The 15,504-nt window shown below is 36.8% G+C and overlaps 1 protein-coding gene across 3 annotated transcripts in view; it reads left to right on the plus strand.

The window, feature by feature from the left end:
- CDKAL1 (CDK5 regulatory subunit associated protein 1 like 1) overlaps positions 1-15,504 on the plus strand; it is a 651,862-nt gene that overhangs the window by 481,418 nt on the left and 154,940 nt on the right. For all 3 annotated transcript variants that reach the window (XM_045847145.1, XM_045847147.1, XM_045847146.1), the window contains one exon: positions 7,298-7,478. In XM_045847145.1, coding sequence (XP_045703101.1) covers positions 7,298-7,478 — 181 coding nt within the window. The remainder of the gene's footprint in view (positions 1-7,297; positions 7,479-15,504) is intronic.

Genomic DNA, 15,504 nt, shown 5'->3' on the forward strand with positions numbered 1-15,504 from the left:
GAAGGTGTCCTATTCTTTCTCCTTAAATTTCTTCCTTTTTTTTTCTTGCTCATCTGAACTGTGTAGAACCTCCATCAATATGTTGAACAGAAGAAGAAAGGACAGAAATTTTAGTGGGAAAGAATTCAGTCTTTCACTGCAAATGTGATAATAGCTGTAGACTGTTCATTAAGTTGAGGTAGTTTCCTTATGTTTCTTGTTTACTGGGAGTTTTTATCATGAGTGAGTGCTGGGTTTGTCAGCTTAGTTTTCTGCACCCAGTAAAATCACGTTTGTTCTTTTAATGTGCCTTATTGTATGGATTGGTATTCGTATATCAAGCTAACTTTGTGGTCTTGTGATTAAAAACTTGGTCCTAATATACAGTCCTCTTCTATGTTTCTGGGTTCAGTTTGGCATTATTTTGTTAAGAACTTTTGTCTCCATGTCCATGAGGGATTTGGTCTGGAATTTATTTCTAACCTTTTCCTCTAGTTTTCATATCGGCTATTGCTACACTCATAAAATTAGTTCCTTTCTCATTTAGCTTTGAAATGGTTCCTGTAGAACTAGCTTTATTCTTTTTTAAATGTTTGATAGAACTTTTCATGAAGCCTCTGGGTCTGAGTTGTTTGTGTTGTTTTCTTATGTTAGCAAGATTTTTTAATTACAAACTCAATTTTTGTAATTGATAAAAGGCTTACCAGATTTTCTGTTTCTTCTTGAGTCAGTTTTTATAACTTATGTCTTTCAAATAATTTGGCCATTTCATCTCAGTTTTTAATTTATCGGTGTAAAATGTACTCTATGTATCTCTTTTGACATACAGTTGACATGCAAAATCCTATTAGGTGTACATCACAGTGATTCAATATTTATATACACTATGAAATGATCCCCACAATAAATCTAGTTACCATCTGTCACCTTACCAAGTTACTACAATATTATTGACTACATTCCCTATGCTATACATTATATCTCCATGATTTATTTTATAATTGGAAGTTCCTGTCTCTTAATCCCCTTCACCTATTTTGCCCACCCTCTAATCCTTCCCCACTCTGGTAATTACCAGTTTGTTTCCTGCATCTATGAATCTGTTTCTCTTTTGTTTTGTATGTTTGTTTCCTTTTTGATTCTACATATAATGAAATCATCATATTTGTCTTTTTGTGTCTGACTTAATTCACTTAGCGTAACACCCTCAAGGTGCATCCATGTTGTTGCAAATGGCAGGATTTTCTTCCTTTTATGGCTGAATAATATTCCATTGTATATGTGAGAGAAAGAAGCTTTTTTAAAAAAATATTTTTTAAAGATTTTATTTATTTATTTTTAGAGAGGGAAGGGAGGGGGAGAGAGAGAGGGAGAGAGAGAGAGGGAGGGGGAGGGAGAGAGAGAGAGAGAGAGAGAGAGAGAGAGAAACATCAATGTGCGGTTGCTGGGGGTCATGGCCTGCAACCCAGGCATGTGCCCTGACTGGGAATCAAACCTGCAACACTTTGGTTCACAGCCCACACTCAATCCACTGAGCTATGCCAGCTGGGGTGAAAGAAACTTTTTTTATCCTTGAAGGTTTTTTCAGCTGGTCTAATAATTAAATTTACATGAGACAGATTAACCAGATAAAATAAACAAATTTCATTTCATATGTGTGTTTGGGAACCTCACATAAAGAGAGTCAGAGATGCCACATGCATGAGAGGTTCAGAAACTTTAAGTTAAAATGATGAATATGTGGCATTCTGAGCTAAGGATGAGGAAAATCACTTAGGGCTTTAGATGGGAGGAAGATCATTTCAAGATAAGAAGAGCAGATATTCAGTAAGTAGTAGTTTGCCCTGCCATATAGATAAGTCAAAAGGTTATCTCTGATAATCTTTTGCTATGGACAAGGCCCCTAATTTAAATTCTTCTGGGTAGCTAAGAGGGGCAGAAGTCTCTTGAGCCCACAGGGTCTCGGCTGACTTTAGCTCAGAATAATCTGCATACTGCAAAGGCATATCTAGGGGCAACTAGTTCTGAACTTCTGCCATGTATCACACTATCTTTATCCACTCATCTATTGATAGACACTTAGGTTATTTCCGTATCTTAGCTATTCTGAATAATGCTGCATTGAACATTGGGGTGCATACATCTCTTCCAATTAGTGCTTTTATTTTCTTTGGACATATACCTAGAGATGGAATTGCTGGATCTTATGGTAGTTCTGTTTTTAAGTTTTTTAATGAACCTTCATACTTTTTTCCATAGTGGCTGTAAATTGAAGGTGACACAAATAAATGGATAGATTGTTCTCATGAATTGGAAGAATTAATATTGTTAAGATATTCATAATCCCCAAAGCAATCTATGGATTCAGTGCAATCCCCATCCAAATATCAATGGCATTTTTTCACAGAACTACAACAAAGAATTCTAAAATTTCTATAGAACCACAAAGGACCCTGACTAGGCAAAGCAGTCTTGAAAAAGAACAAAGTTGGAGGTATTCCACCCTCTGTGATTTCAAACTATACTACAAAGCTATAGTAATCAAAACAATATGGTACTGGATGAAAGTGGATGCATAGATCAATGGTACAGAATAGACAGCCAGAAATAAACCCTTACCTTTGGGGCAGTTAACCTTAGTGTCCTTTTAATGTTGATCCCATCTGTAGTGCTGTCTCCTTTGTTCCTGAAGTTGGTCATTTGTGTCTTTTTTGTTCTCAGTTTAGCTAGTAGTTTAGTAATTTTGTTGTTTTTATTTCCAAAGATGCACCTTTATGTTTATTGATTTTTCTCTATTTTCTACTTTATTGATTTCTTGTACCTTAATTATTTTCTTTCTGTGTCTTATTTTGGTTTTGACTTGCTCCTCTTTTTTAGCTTCTTGATGTGGAATTTTAGATTATTGTGTTGAATTCTTTCTCACACAGACATTTAAATCTATAATTTTTAAAGCACTGCTTTAGCTGCTTCCCATATATTTAGGCATATTGATTTCCATTGAGTTCAAGACATTTTTTCTCCCCTGCCTACCTCCACTCCAGTTTTCTTTTCTTGAAAGTATTGAGTAATTGTCCTGGAATTAATCTCCATAGGGCCTAAAAATATTTCTTTCAATCATGTGTTTAGTTTATGCCTAATAATTTTAATAGGTCCAGTTCTTTTTCTGATCATTTATATATTATTCTTTTGAGATAATAGCATGTGTGTTAGTTTTAGTTTTTCCACATGTGCAACTGTAGCTAATAATTTATTGATCTAAATAATGAACTACAATCAACCTTTTTCCTGTTTTTGCCAGTGTAACACCAAATTTCAACTGAAAACCTTGAGATGAATTAAAGTGCACATTTTAATAGTATTTCAAATATACTATGGGATATATGTATGTGCATATTTTTATTCAAGGCAAATAAGTAAGACTCAAAATGTTCTTAAATCCTCACCTAGGGCCAGCAAATAGGTAGTGCTCTCCTCACAGGTCCTGAGAGACTTTCTTAACTCATCATACCACTGCTGTTGGCAGGGCAGATGCAAAGTTGGAATTTTTCTCATTAATTCCATTTCCAAGTAATTTAATAAACCCATTTTGCCAGTAAATAGCTTGTATAAGTCAGAAAGAATAACGGGTCAAAATGTCTGTTTTTAATCTAATCAAACATGTCTACATTCATCTTTCAGAATTATTCTCTAATACTGCTATAAAAATATAAGTATAGAAAGTCTTTTAAAAGCACATAACGGCTAGTAATTATATTCATTAGACTCACAGCTTTAATAAATTCATGGAAATGATTATTTTTTAATTTTAGTGTTTTGAAAATGCATACCTTCTCAAAACAGCATCATAACAAGCATATTAAATATTTGGAATATTATTCTATTTTATACCCCATATAATTTCTTCATAACCACTTAAATCATAATGTAATTTGGAATTTGGTCCACTTCAAAGTTATTTGATTTTCTCACATACTAAAGAGAAGTATTTACTAAACAAATTAACACTGTAGCAGTAGCTCATGTGGCTCAGGGGACTGAGTGCCAGCCCGCAACCCACAGGGTCACTGGTTTGATTCCCAGTCAGGGCACATGTCTGGGTTGCGGGCCAGGTCCCCAGTAGAGGGCATGGGAGTAGCAACCACACATTGATGTTTCTCTCCCTAACCGCCTCCCTCTCTTCCCCCCTCTCTAGAAATAAATAAATAAATAATTAACACTGTAAATATGAGGAAGTTTGTTGTTGTTGGTTCACTGAAGGAGCTGAATTATTTTTAAGAACATAAGTAGCATCATTTGCATATATAAAGTAAATGTATAGATGAGCCTCATCTAACCTTAAAGTGCAGTCTCTACTTTGAAAACATGTTATAGGCAATCAGTTTATATTCTTAAGTACTTTGAAACCAATTAAACTGCTTTTACTTTTAAATTCTGACTAACATAGAGCTTTCACTGATTCATAGTAGCCTACTCCCTCCCCTGTTATCAGTCAACTTTTTGTGTAGATTATCAAATATAACCATGCATTGAACATTTCCTTCCTTAACATTTATTATGACTAGTGTAAAGATTTGTCTTTTCCTTTTTACTGTGGACCTTAAAGCCAAAGTAAGCAGGTGTTGCATAATACTGAGCTCAACTGTCCTGGATCAAGAAGGATTGGGGGTGGGAAGAAATCGGTAAGGTACTTTCCTTTGGGAATACCCCATAATCTAGTGCCAAGTTCATTCTAATTCACAGCCTACAACAATAATCAATTGTCTTTGTTTCTGCAGTATTTCACTGGCAGTTTCTAAGATTTTTTTTTTTTAATTTCCTAGGAGAAATAGACTCTTCTCTGTCATTTCTGCTGTGATCCATGACTTTTATTTTCTGTTGTGTATTTCTTCTGTTTAGTAGTTGTAAGTCAAGTGTAAAAATTGACTAATTGAAGTTATTGATATAACTTTCTATTTCACATGCTTTAGTAAGTATAAAAAATGGTCTTATTTTCTATAGCTTACCGTAAAAGCATAGTTTTTTATGATTTTCAAATATAATTTTGACAATCACCCTTAAAGATGAAAAAATATTTTATATCAATAAAAATTAAAATTGTTTTTCAAATATACTGTTTTATTTTTCTCTATGTATGTGGCCTTTTTTTTTTCAATTTATCATCACAGAAAAGTTCCTGTCTTTGTAATTTATCTCACTGATTAAAGTTCAGTCAAATTAATAGCTAGATGAGACTAAATAGTAATTAAGAAAAAAGTATTTTAAAAAATAAATTTGTCAGTCTTCTTTCACACAGTCATTAAAGGATTATGCAAACTAGGTATGGAAAGCTGTTGTTTTAATGAAGCAGTTTGTATTAAGCACCCTGTAATTTGATTTTTCTCATTATTACATCCTTTTACTCTTTCTTGTGCGCCCGAATATTTAATATATCTTCATGAGATAAACTGTCCTATTCATTCCTGTAGAACTGCATTTAGGTGATAGAAAAATCAGTATAGGGAGGTAGTCTACCATTTGAAATGTTTGAGGCTATTTTTGCTGTTGTTAATGGATTCAGAATAATATTGGAATTTTGAATACTGTTGATGTTGTGTTGTTGTTCTTATGCTGTTAATATACAATTGGCTATTGTAGCATACTGAGAAATCAATGGCCACAGAGGAATGATTTTCAAGACGCTAACATTTGGACCTATCAGAAACATAGGCAGCTTGTTACCCAGTCACTCTGTAATGAAAAGCATTTAGTGCTTTACTTTTAAACAATAAAGGACAGAAAGAATCGCTTTTTATTGACAGAAAGTCTCAACCATGAATGAGAAGGATCAAAATAAAAGAACCTGAAGTGAAGGAAATAGGCACAATTGCATTGAGCAGGGGAAAAATTTTATTGATACCCTCAGAAATAGGAAAAAATGTTGCATCTCTAAAGTCGGTATGCCAAGAAAAGGAAAATTAGAGAATGAGAACGTTTTAAAATAAGATATTCAATTAAAGTTTTCAATAGTAGAGTTGGAAGGTGAACTCGGGTGTATCTTCCAGAAAACATAACAAAAGGACAGGGATGGGAAATAACAGTGGAAAAACTCAGAGTCAATTCTGTAGTAATGTAGCAGTTCTTAGAGTCGATGTGTGAAGGAGAGGCATCCCAGAGAGAAAAATGACTTAAAAAAGGAACATAAAGTTTCCTAAACCTAAAAAACAAGAGTCTCCAGATTGTACCCTGTACAAAAATTTTAAAATACCTGTGCAAGGCCTATCATCATAACATTTAAAATCTTTGATAATAAATTTAATATCCTGAAAGCTTTCAAAAAGAGAAGTGGGGCGCACATAGAGAGACGAGCCTCAGAGTGAATCTGGGCATCTCATCAACCTTGCCAGCCTAGGAAAAATGGAACAATAGGAAACTCTGATGGCTAATACTTTTCATTCTGGGGTGTTACACACAGCCACTGTCAGTCATGACTTGACAGTTCAGAGATGCTAAGACAATAACAACAAAATTTTGCAAGCGTTCTTTTTGATGGCGCTTCTGAAATAATGCTCCAGCAGAATTACAGAGAATAGAATATTCAAGAATTAGGAAGACACAGGATCCAGGAAAAGCGGGACTGAAAAAAAGGAGACCAAGGAGGAACATTCAAGCAGCGTACACTTGAAGAAAGAAAGAGTGGCATTTCTAGAGGGCAGGAAGGGATGAAACTGGTCGGTGATATAATATATTGAGTGCTGAGAAGATAGTATCAATTTTTGATAGACCTGATAGTGTATCTGGAAAACATTAGCATACATAGAATATTAAGAAAAAAATTTAAAAAGAGGCAATTATTAACTCTGAAAAATTCAACATTGTGTAAAAGAAACTTAATGATAGTATGCCAGTTGGCTCTGCAATGAACATCTTTGTAGTTGTACCAATGGAAATGCTATTAATTTACTAAAATTTGTGCAGTGATTATATAGTGAAGGGAGGGATATGGTAGTTTAAAGAGCTAAATCCTCATTTACCTTAATAGAGAAGTCAGTAAACATTGCCTGAAAATCAGTAAATCTAGAAATAGAAGATGAAGTATCTTAAAATAGAAAAGAACAAAGACATTGAAAAAAATTGGAAATGGGTATTTCTTGAAGATGACAGGGGTCCATTGTTTTTCATAAACTCTTAGTATTTAGGGCTCTTTAAAATTGTTTGCAAACCTCCCTTTCCTAAAACTAAATTACATTTTAAAAGGACTAATGGTATTTAAAATGTCAGGGAAATAGAATAATTATGGATTGTAGTCAAGTTTTTACATTTTTGTCTCATTATTTTTTAGAGTTCCTGGGATAACTATTGCTACAGATATTATCTGTGGTTTTCCTGGAGAAACGGATCAAGATTTTCAAGAAACAGTGAAACTTGTTGAAGAGTACAGATTTCCAAGCCTGTTTATTAACCAGTTTTACCCAAGACCAGGCACTCCTGCTGCAAAGATGAAACAAGTTCCAGCACAAGTGGTAAGATGTTTTTCTTGTAAGGTTTTTTATTTAGCCAGTAGCTATGAGAATGTGTGTGTTGCCTGTCTTGGCACAACTGGCTGATAGTTAGGGTCAGGGTGGGGGGCTCTGTGTAAGTTAAATGACCTTAGGTAACTAAAGAATCTCCTTTTTTTCCCTTTCTTTCTTTTTTTTCTTTTTGGAGAATGAGGTTCAGATGACACTGGGCAAGAAAATTTCAACTAAAAGTAGTGTTTGCCCATGTTTAGAAAGTAAACTCTTAGATGTTTCAAAATCAGTCAAAATTGAAATACGTAAGCAAAGGAGACCTCATATTTGTGCTGCTTTTTAAGAGACCCTTTCATAATTTGTTACTTCTAGGAGGCCCCACGGTTTTCCTGTTTTTTTCCGTGGTATAAATTTGATGCTTTCTGTGTCTGTCTGTCTGTTTGTCTGTCTGTCTATCTATCTCAGATATATACTGTTTTTGCAGTGAATCTCAATATAATTTTATCCTTACATATTCATAAATATATTACAGTAAGATGACTTAAAATAAATGTAAAATGTTCATGACCAAGTAAAGGCAAACTGTTTCCCAGAAAGCCCCAGAAATTGATAGTCTCAAACAAATATTTAGTTCCTACATTCATTGGCTAAAGATGGAAAAATGTAAATCAGCCTTAACAAAGGAGAGATCCAAGATGGTGGATGAGTAAGTGGAAGGTACACTAATCTCCACCCAGGACCAATCTGGATTACAACTGAATTGTAGAGAAATCATTCTGAATGACCAAGTGAACACTAGCTGGAGAGAATCCTTATAACCAAGGACAGACAGAAGAAACCCACTTCGTCATAACTAGGCTGGTAGGGAGTGTGGAAGAAGTGCTCGAGGGCTGGCTGGGCTCCCATCTGTGGCACCTGAAGATCCAGAAGGATATTTCAGTGGCTGGGGTTTCAACTGAGAAGTGTGGGGTCTAAACCCCAAGCTGGGCTCCCTATCCTATAGCACCAGAGCCAGAAAGGAACCCAGATAACACCCAGCTGTGAAGAACAACAGGGTTTCTGTCTGCCAGGGAGAGGTGGCTGTAGACCCAGAGAGATTAAAGGCTCAATGCACAAAATTTTGTTTGCAGGCACTCACCTGGGCTCTGGCAGGGGGAGGGCAGAGTGGACTAGAGAAGTTTGAGGAGAGTCTGGGGTTGGTGGCTCTGGGTAAGGAACTGAAGGAACAGCCACCAGGATCCCTGTGCTGAGGCATCCCTCATACTGCAGAGGCCATCTTTCTCAGACAGAGCACTCCTCTCCAGATGGCATCAGTCTAAGGGGAAGTAATAGCCCCGCCAGCAAGAAATACTCTTCCCCACCCTGTGGTGCTTAAGCCCTGATGCTAATTACAGATTGACTAGATTAACAACTGATCAGTTTAACAGCTGGTTAGTTTTACAACTAAGATAAAAACTACCAAGAAGCAGCCAAAATGGGAAGACAAAAAAACAGACCCCAAATAAAAGAACAAGAGAGTTCTTCAGAAGAACTAGATGGAAAAGGAGGCAAGCAATTTATCAGGTAAAGATTTTAGAGTAATGATTATAAGGATACTCAACAGCATGGAAAAAAAGACATAGAGACAGTAAAAGAGGACCACTCAGAAATAAAGAATGCAATATCTGAAATAAATAATACACTGGGTGGAATAACAGTAGGTTGGATGAAGCAGAAGATAATTCAGTGATTTGGAAGATAAGGTAGAAAAAACCACCCACGCAGAGCAGCAAAAAGAAAAAAGAATTTTAAAAAATGATAAGAGTTTAGGAAACATTTGGACAACATGAAGTGTAACAACATTCACATCAGAGGAATACCAGAAGGAGAAGTAGGGAGCAAGGAATTGAGAACCTGTTTGAAAACTTCCCTAATCTGAGGAAGGATAATTTTTTACTGAAGAGGAAATATTACTTTTTACTAAAAATTTCCTACTTTGTTTCTAATAACTAAAAAATAGGGTGTCCTGCCATTAATTTTCCTCAGATTCTTTCATGACTAAATACTAAAAGGAATAACAACGCTTGTTACTGTTTTTCTTTTTTTTTCCTGTTATTGTTGTTCAATTAATGAGGTGTTATAGATGAGATCATATGGTATTTGTCTTTCACTGCCTGTTTATATCACTTAGCATAATGCTTTCCAGTTCCATCCATGCTGTCATAAAAAGTAGTTCTTTCTTTCTGCTGCATAGTATTCCATTGTGTAAATGTATCATAGGTTTTTGATCCATTCATTTACTGATGGGCACTTAGGCTGTTTCCAGAATTTGGCTATTGTAAATAATGCTGCTGCTATGAATACTGGGGTGTATAGGTTCTTTTGAATCAGTGTTTAAGAATTCGCAGTGTGTAATCCCAGCAGTGGAATTGCTGGGTCAAAGGGCAGTTCCATTTTCAGTTTTTTGAGAAAATTCCATGCTGTTTTCCACAGTGGCTACACCAGTCTGCATTCCCATCAACAGTACACTAGGATTCTGTCTTCTCCACATTCTTGCCAGCACTTGTTGTTTGTTGATTTGTTTATGATGACCATTCTGACCCATGTGAAGTAGTATCTCATTGTGGTTTTAATTTGCATCTCTCTGATGGCTAGTGATGCTGAGCATCCTTTCATGTGTCTCTGGGCCCTCTGTATGTCCTCCTTGGGGAAGTGGCTGTTCAGGGTTTTTGCCCATTTTCTAGTTGGATTGTTTGTCTTCCTGGTGTGGAGTCATGTGAGTTCGTTACATATTTTGGAGAGCAAACCCTTGTCTAAGGTATCATTGGCAATTATATTTTTCCCATGCAGTTTGTTCCCTTTTTATTTTGCTGATGTTTTATTTAGCCATGCAGGAGCTTTTTAACTTGATATAGTCTCGTTTGTTTATTTGAAAAGAATATCTTTAGGCAATGAGAGTGGTTGTTGGAATGTTCATATTGTTTTAAAATGTTAAATTGTCATTTTAAATCCACCTGCTTGCTCATCTTATACCTTGGAACCAGAGTGTAAAAATAATATCTTTAAATATATGTCAGCATAAAAAACTCATAACACACTTACTTGCAATTTCTAGAATATTTGCCCTGTAGATAATGAGACCACAATAGATACTTCCTGCCTCAACCCTGAGGAGTGGCATATGTGTTCCTGAGCAGGCTAGAGGGACATCCTTCCGGGAGACAAATGCAAGCAGTGTCACTGAAACTGTCCGCAGTAGTTTTCTCTGTGAGGAAGTGAATTTTTGTAGACACATTCAAACCCAGGTAACCACTTGGAATAGATGTTGAATCAGGAATGTTCTTAAATCACATGCAGAAGCTATTTAGTGACACATAATGGCCCTCCCAAATCAAGTTGCATATGCATCTAGGACACACTTTATTTTAAAAAGCAAAACAGAGAAATATACCATACAGAAAGAACTTTGTCACTTTCTCTAAATGTTTTTAAAACTTTTTGTTGTTCTCTCAGTATGATCCTAAAGTTTAACAACTCAGTATTTTAGTGAACAAGTTGCCTTAATGGAAGGAATCCTGATACTTTTAACCTACCAGATAGCATATTATTCACACAGCCCCTGGTTTTCAAATTAGACTTTTATTCTTTGGGGAAGAAAAAAAATATTTTTAGGAGTCTTAGGTATGTAGATGGTTAGGTACATTTTATTCTAGATTGATTCCCAAATATCCCTATAGGGAAGGTCCCTTTTCACAAGATCCTCTTTATTTTGACTTCTGTTTTTGGAAGGAATATTTTGGATATCTTATGCAATTACTTGTATTTGACTACTCTAGTTGGTCTTTATAATTCCTCATTTCTGGATGTATCATTTCTGTTCTGGTTTTCATTTTTTTAGAGTTGTTCTCTCCCGCCGTAGTTTTGGTGTGGGTTGATTTCAGCACGTCACCTAACAGTCTTTCAGGTGACTGTAGTAACATTCAGGAAGTAGGAGCAGGAGGATACACCAGAGGTGGTGTTGTGGACTTGCTACCTTGTATGACTTTAGTAGAGGTGGTGTTCATACGACAGATGGAGAATTGAATTCAATAAACTCTGACGTCTTTGAAACTCTTCTTAATCTTTTATTTTTTATCATATGATTTTAAGGCCACCTTTCAAACCACGGTTAGAAAGTTTAGGGGTTTGTTTTTTCTAGATCATTGGCTTAAGTGTTATCTGAATTTTCCAATATTTTCACCTTTTACTTTATTATAAATCTGATAACTTTTGTTTATATAATCAAGTTACTTATTTTGTCTGGAATACGAACTAGGAATACAATAACCTAATTGAATTAGTTGTTTATGGGGCTAGGAATGGCAGCGGCGAGACCCGCCGTGGTGGACAGAACAGTGGGCCCTCAGAGGTGGCTGTGTCCTGGTCTCGGAGCCTGTGCACATGCTCCCTCACGTAGTAGAAAGTGCTGTGTGACTGTGGTTAAGTGAAATCCTTTATAATGGAGTATCCGGGTGGGCTCAGTGTCATCACGAAAGTTCTTAAAAGAGGGACACAAGAGGTTTAAAATTAGAGGGAGGAGAAATGTGAGGACAGAGGTAGAGATTAAGGACAGGGCCATGAGCTAAAGAATGCAGGTGGCCTCTAGACGCCGGGCAAGGGAAGGAAGGGTCCTCCCCTGGAGCCTGAAGAAGACACGCAGCCCTGCCGACACCTCAATTTTAGACCACAAAATTGATTTCAGATGTCCGTCCTTCAAAACTGTAAGATAATAAGTTTGTGTTGCTTTACACCACTAAGTCTGTGATAATTTGTTACTGCAGCAATGGGAAACTAATATACAAACTATGGAGTAGTTTGATCTGAGAACATTGTCTGCCTTTTTGATACAGCTACATTAATTGATCTTTCAGCCCTTTATGCTGTGAGAGAGTTTGCGGTGCCACTAGATGACACATGTTCATTCCTGGGTCTATGAAAACTTATACTTGCCGCTGCCCAACAGGCACAGTCATCTTTAGGCCTAAAATAATGATGACATAAGAGTTAACATTTATTTAGCGGTGCATGTTAGACACTGTTCTGAGCACTTCATATCTATTACCTAATGTCATTCTCACAGTTTTATGAGGTAAGCACCATTATTATAGTCATTTTGCACACGAGACGGGACCAAGCATAACGAATTACCTTGCTTAAGATCACAAAAAGTCCCTGCCTCTCTCTGAACTCATGTCTTCCCATTCCTCCTCATGCATGATGCTCTCATAGCACTTGACTGCTTGTAGTTCCCCACATGCTTTTGTGTTTATCTCCTCTCCCTCCAATTCTCTAGAATGATGAGCATGTGAAAAAACCTGAGGACAAAAAGAACTTGGAACATTTACTGAGCATAAAATGCCTGTATTTGGGGCAGCAAGATGTGTTGCAGTTTTCATTTGTTTTTTTTCTGGGGTGGAGGGCAACCTGCAGGTGTAGGTTGTTGCCAACAAATAAGTGAGGAGCTCTAGGCAAAGTGTAGACTAAGATGCCCTTGTAAGTCATGTTAAAGAGCTTTAGGCTGGCCTCTGGGATAGCAGTGAATAGCAGTGATCATGTGTTTGTTTTCAAAAGCTCATTCTAGGTGAAGTGGGTTAGGAATAAGAGGGTCAGAAAGCTCAAGCAGGAGACTGTGCAAGACAGGTTTGGGGACTAACAGGTGGATATAAGAAATAAGAAATATCTATGACTCATTCCTGAGACCAATAAATAGTCTCCTTTTGGACTTAATTGCTTTCCGTCCTAGGCTTAGCTGTATGTCAGCAAAGTATATGTTCAATAGAGTATATTTACTCTACAGAACATAAGATCACTTAATTGCTATTGATAAACTCCAAGCTCACAGATCAAATACTAGGCTTCAGCATCTTATAAGGCCCCTTAAACATGCCTAACATTTAGGGCATTACAGCTCATTTCCCCCTGTGCTCCCTCTGGTGCTGTTGATGTTGTTGCCTACTGGTCAGGAGATTGCTCCTGGGCGGCCCTGGGCCTCTTCCACTTCAAAGGAGAAATGCCAGCCCCTCCAGCCCCCCACCCTTGGCTGATCTCTGTCCCTCCTCCCACAGGATTTTATCTCTGCCCAAACCGTGTATACATGGCAGTTACAGAATTGGCTTTTTCATTGTAGCCTCTTTATCTTTCTTTGTATTTTTGTTTTTCTAAGCACCGTAAGATAAGCTTATCCACTGTGTGTGTATGTGAACCTGTAGAAAACTCTCTGGATTTGGGAACATTGGAAGAAGCTGGAGCTCTGATTGGATCATTATTGTTTGAAAAATTCTTTTTGAATAGGGCAACTTCCCTTTTGTCCTACTCTCACACTACAAGACTGGAGGAAAAGGGGGTGATAATGTTTGGAGCTCTGAAGAATGTGAAAATAACAAGGATTGTTGAGTCTCGGCTGTGCAGAGGGGGGTTTGCCAGAGTTGGTGATGCCTTGGCCCTGCCAGGGCTGTGAAGTCCATTGGTTGTCTACCATCTTGAACCTGAAATGTTAGAGAATATAACAAATGTGGTTAATTTGGAGTAAACCAAAGCAGGGTGTCTTGTCTAACTCTCATGAAAGAAAATAAGTGCTGTTTCTAAGAAGGAAGTGTTCCTGGGGCGGGGGGGCGGGGGGGGCATGCGGCAGCATCGAAAGTGTGCACAGAGGTGGGCTGATGCAGTGCCTCACGCCCAGGAACCCGTACACAGCACCCGGTGAAGCACTACAAGAGAGCAGCGTCACTGGTGAGACCTCTCTTAGTTTATATTGCCGCAGGTGATTTTTTTTCAAAGAGCATACTTCCTGAATCCTCTTATCCTGAATCATTCTTTCAGAAAATCCCAGCCCTCACTGAGCCTCCTAATTTCCCACCCTCTCAGTCGGACCTTTCCCTGCCTGCCACACAGCACTGCCCAACTTTTTATTAAGTCCTGACATAACGTTGATGAACTGAACTCCGTTGCCACGTAAATCAGCTCTGTGCAGTTAGACTCACAGGACAAGACACGTACCAGACATGTGTACACACTGTAACTGCAGGATGGAGCCATGGTTCTGTGGGATTGGTCTCTTTTCGGGATGGTCAAGATAAGAAAACAAAAACAGATTTTTGTTAACACCTAAAGCCCTATCGTGTGACTCTTCTGTTAATTATAAGTCATTGAAAGAAAAATTCAGGGTTGACTATGCTTTGGAATCATGGTGTCTTAGGAATCTTAATATTTCAAATGTTCTAAAATAACCCAGCTTTAGGACAATGAAGAGTCACATATATTATGAATGCTTTGACTTAAGTGACAGTTTTATCTTGTACTTCATAGTGAGCCTGTAAAAAAAAATCCTGTCAGAAAATCTACACCCAGCTTGTTTCTTACAATAATTTAGTTTTTTGCTTTCCTTTTGGCATTTTTTTTATCCTGCTTCTTTTATGAATGTATAATTACCAGAACAGTAGCTAGGTATGTGGTTATAAGTTTTTCTCTCTGATGGTGAATGGTACTAGGGTTGAGAAGTACTGAGTGAACTTATATTAAATGTAAATTCTATCTTTGGAAAGTCCTCTTTACTGTATTTTAATCTTAAATTTTTTTCAGTAGTGATTACATGCCTTGTTTTCTTTAATTTCAGAAAAATTACAAAGTTTACTTAATTCTTGTATGTCCTTCATATGAACTTGATTTATTAAAATTGTAATATTGAATTTGAACTCACTTTTATTACCTTAATACCAGCTTGAGAAGTGAGTAGACTCTTGGAGCAACTTCTAAAGATAAAGAACCTTATAATGATCTATCTTAGTTTTTGATCTTCTATTATTTTTTCCTATAATCATGGCTCATTAATAACTTCATATTTATAACCTTCCTTGGACTTACAAATGTAGTTCCAAGTATTAGAGCTAATATAAATATGTATTTTAGTCACATGATATATTCAGTCATTTAATAGGGCACTTTAGCAAACTCCTGACTCTTGGAACCATGTATATTTTATCATTGAGGACTGACAAGCCAAATAGGAGCAGATAAGCATTTA

Source organism: Phyllostomus hastatus, unplaced genomic scaffold, assembly GCF_019186645.2.
Source record: "Phyllostomus hastatus isolate PE091 unplaced genomic scaffold, TTU_PhHast_1.1 phas_contig_524, whole genome shotgun sequence".
Classification (NCBI taxonomy): Eukaryota; Metazoa; Chordata; class Mammalia; order Chiroptera; family Phyllostomidae; genus Phyllostomus; species Phyllostomus hastatus.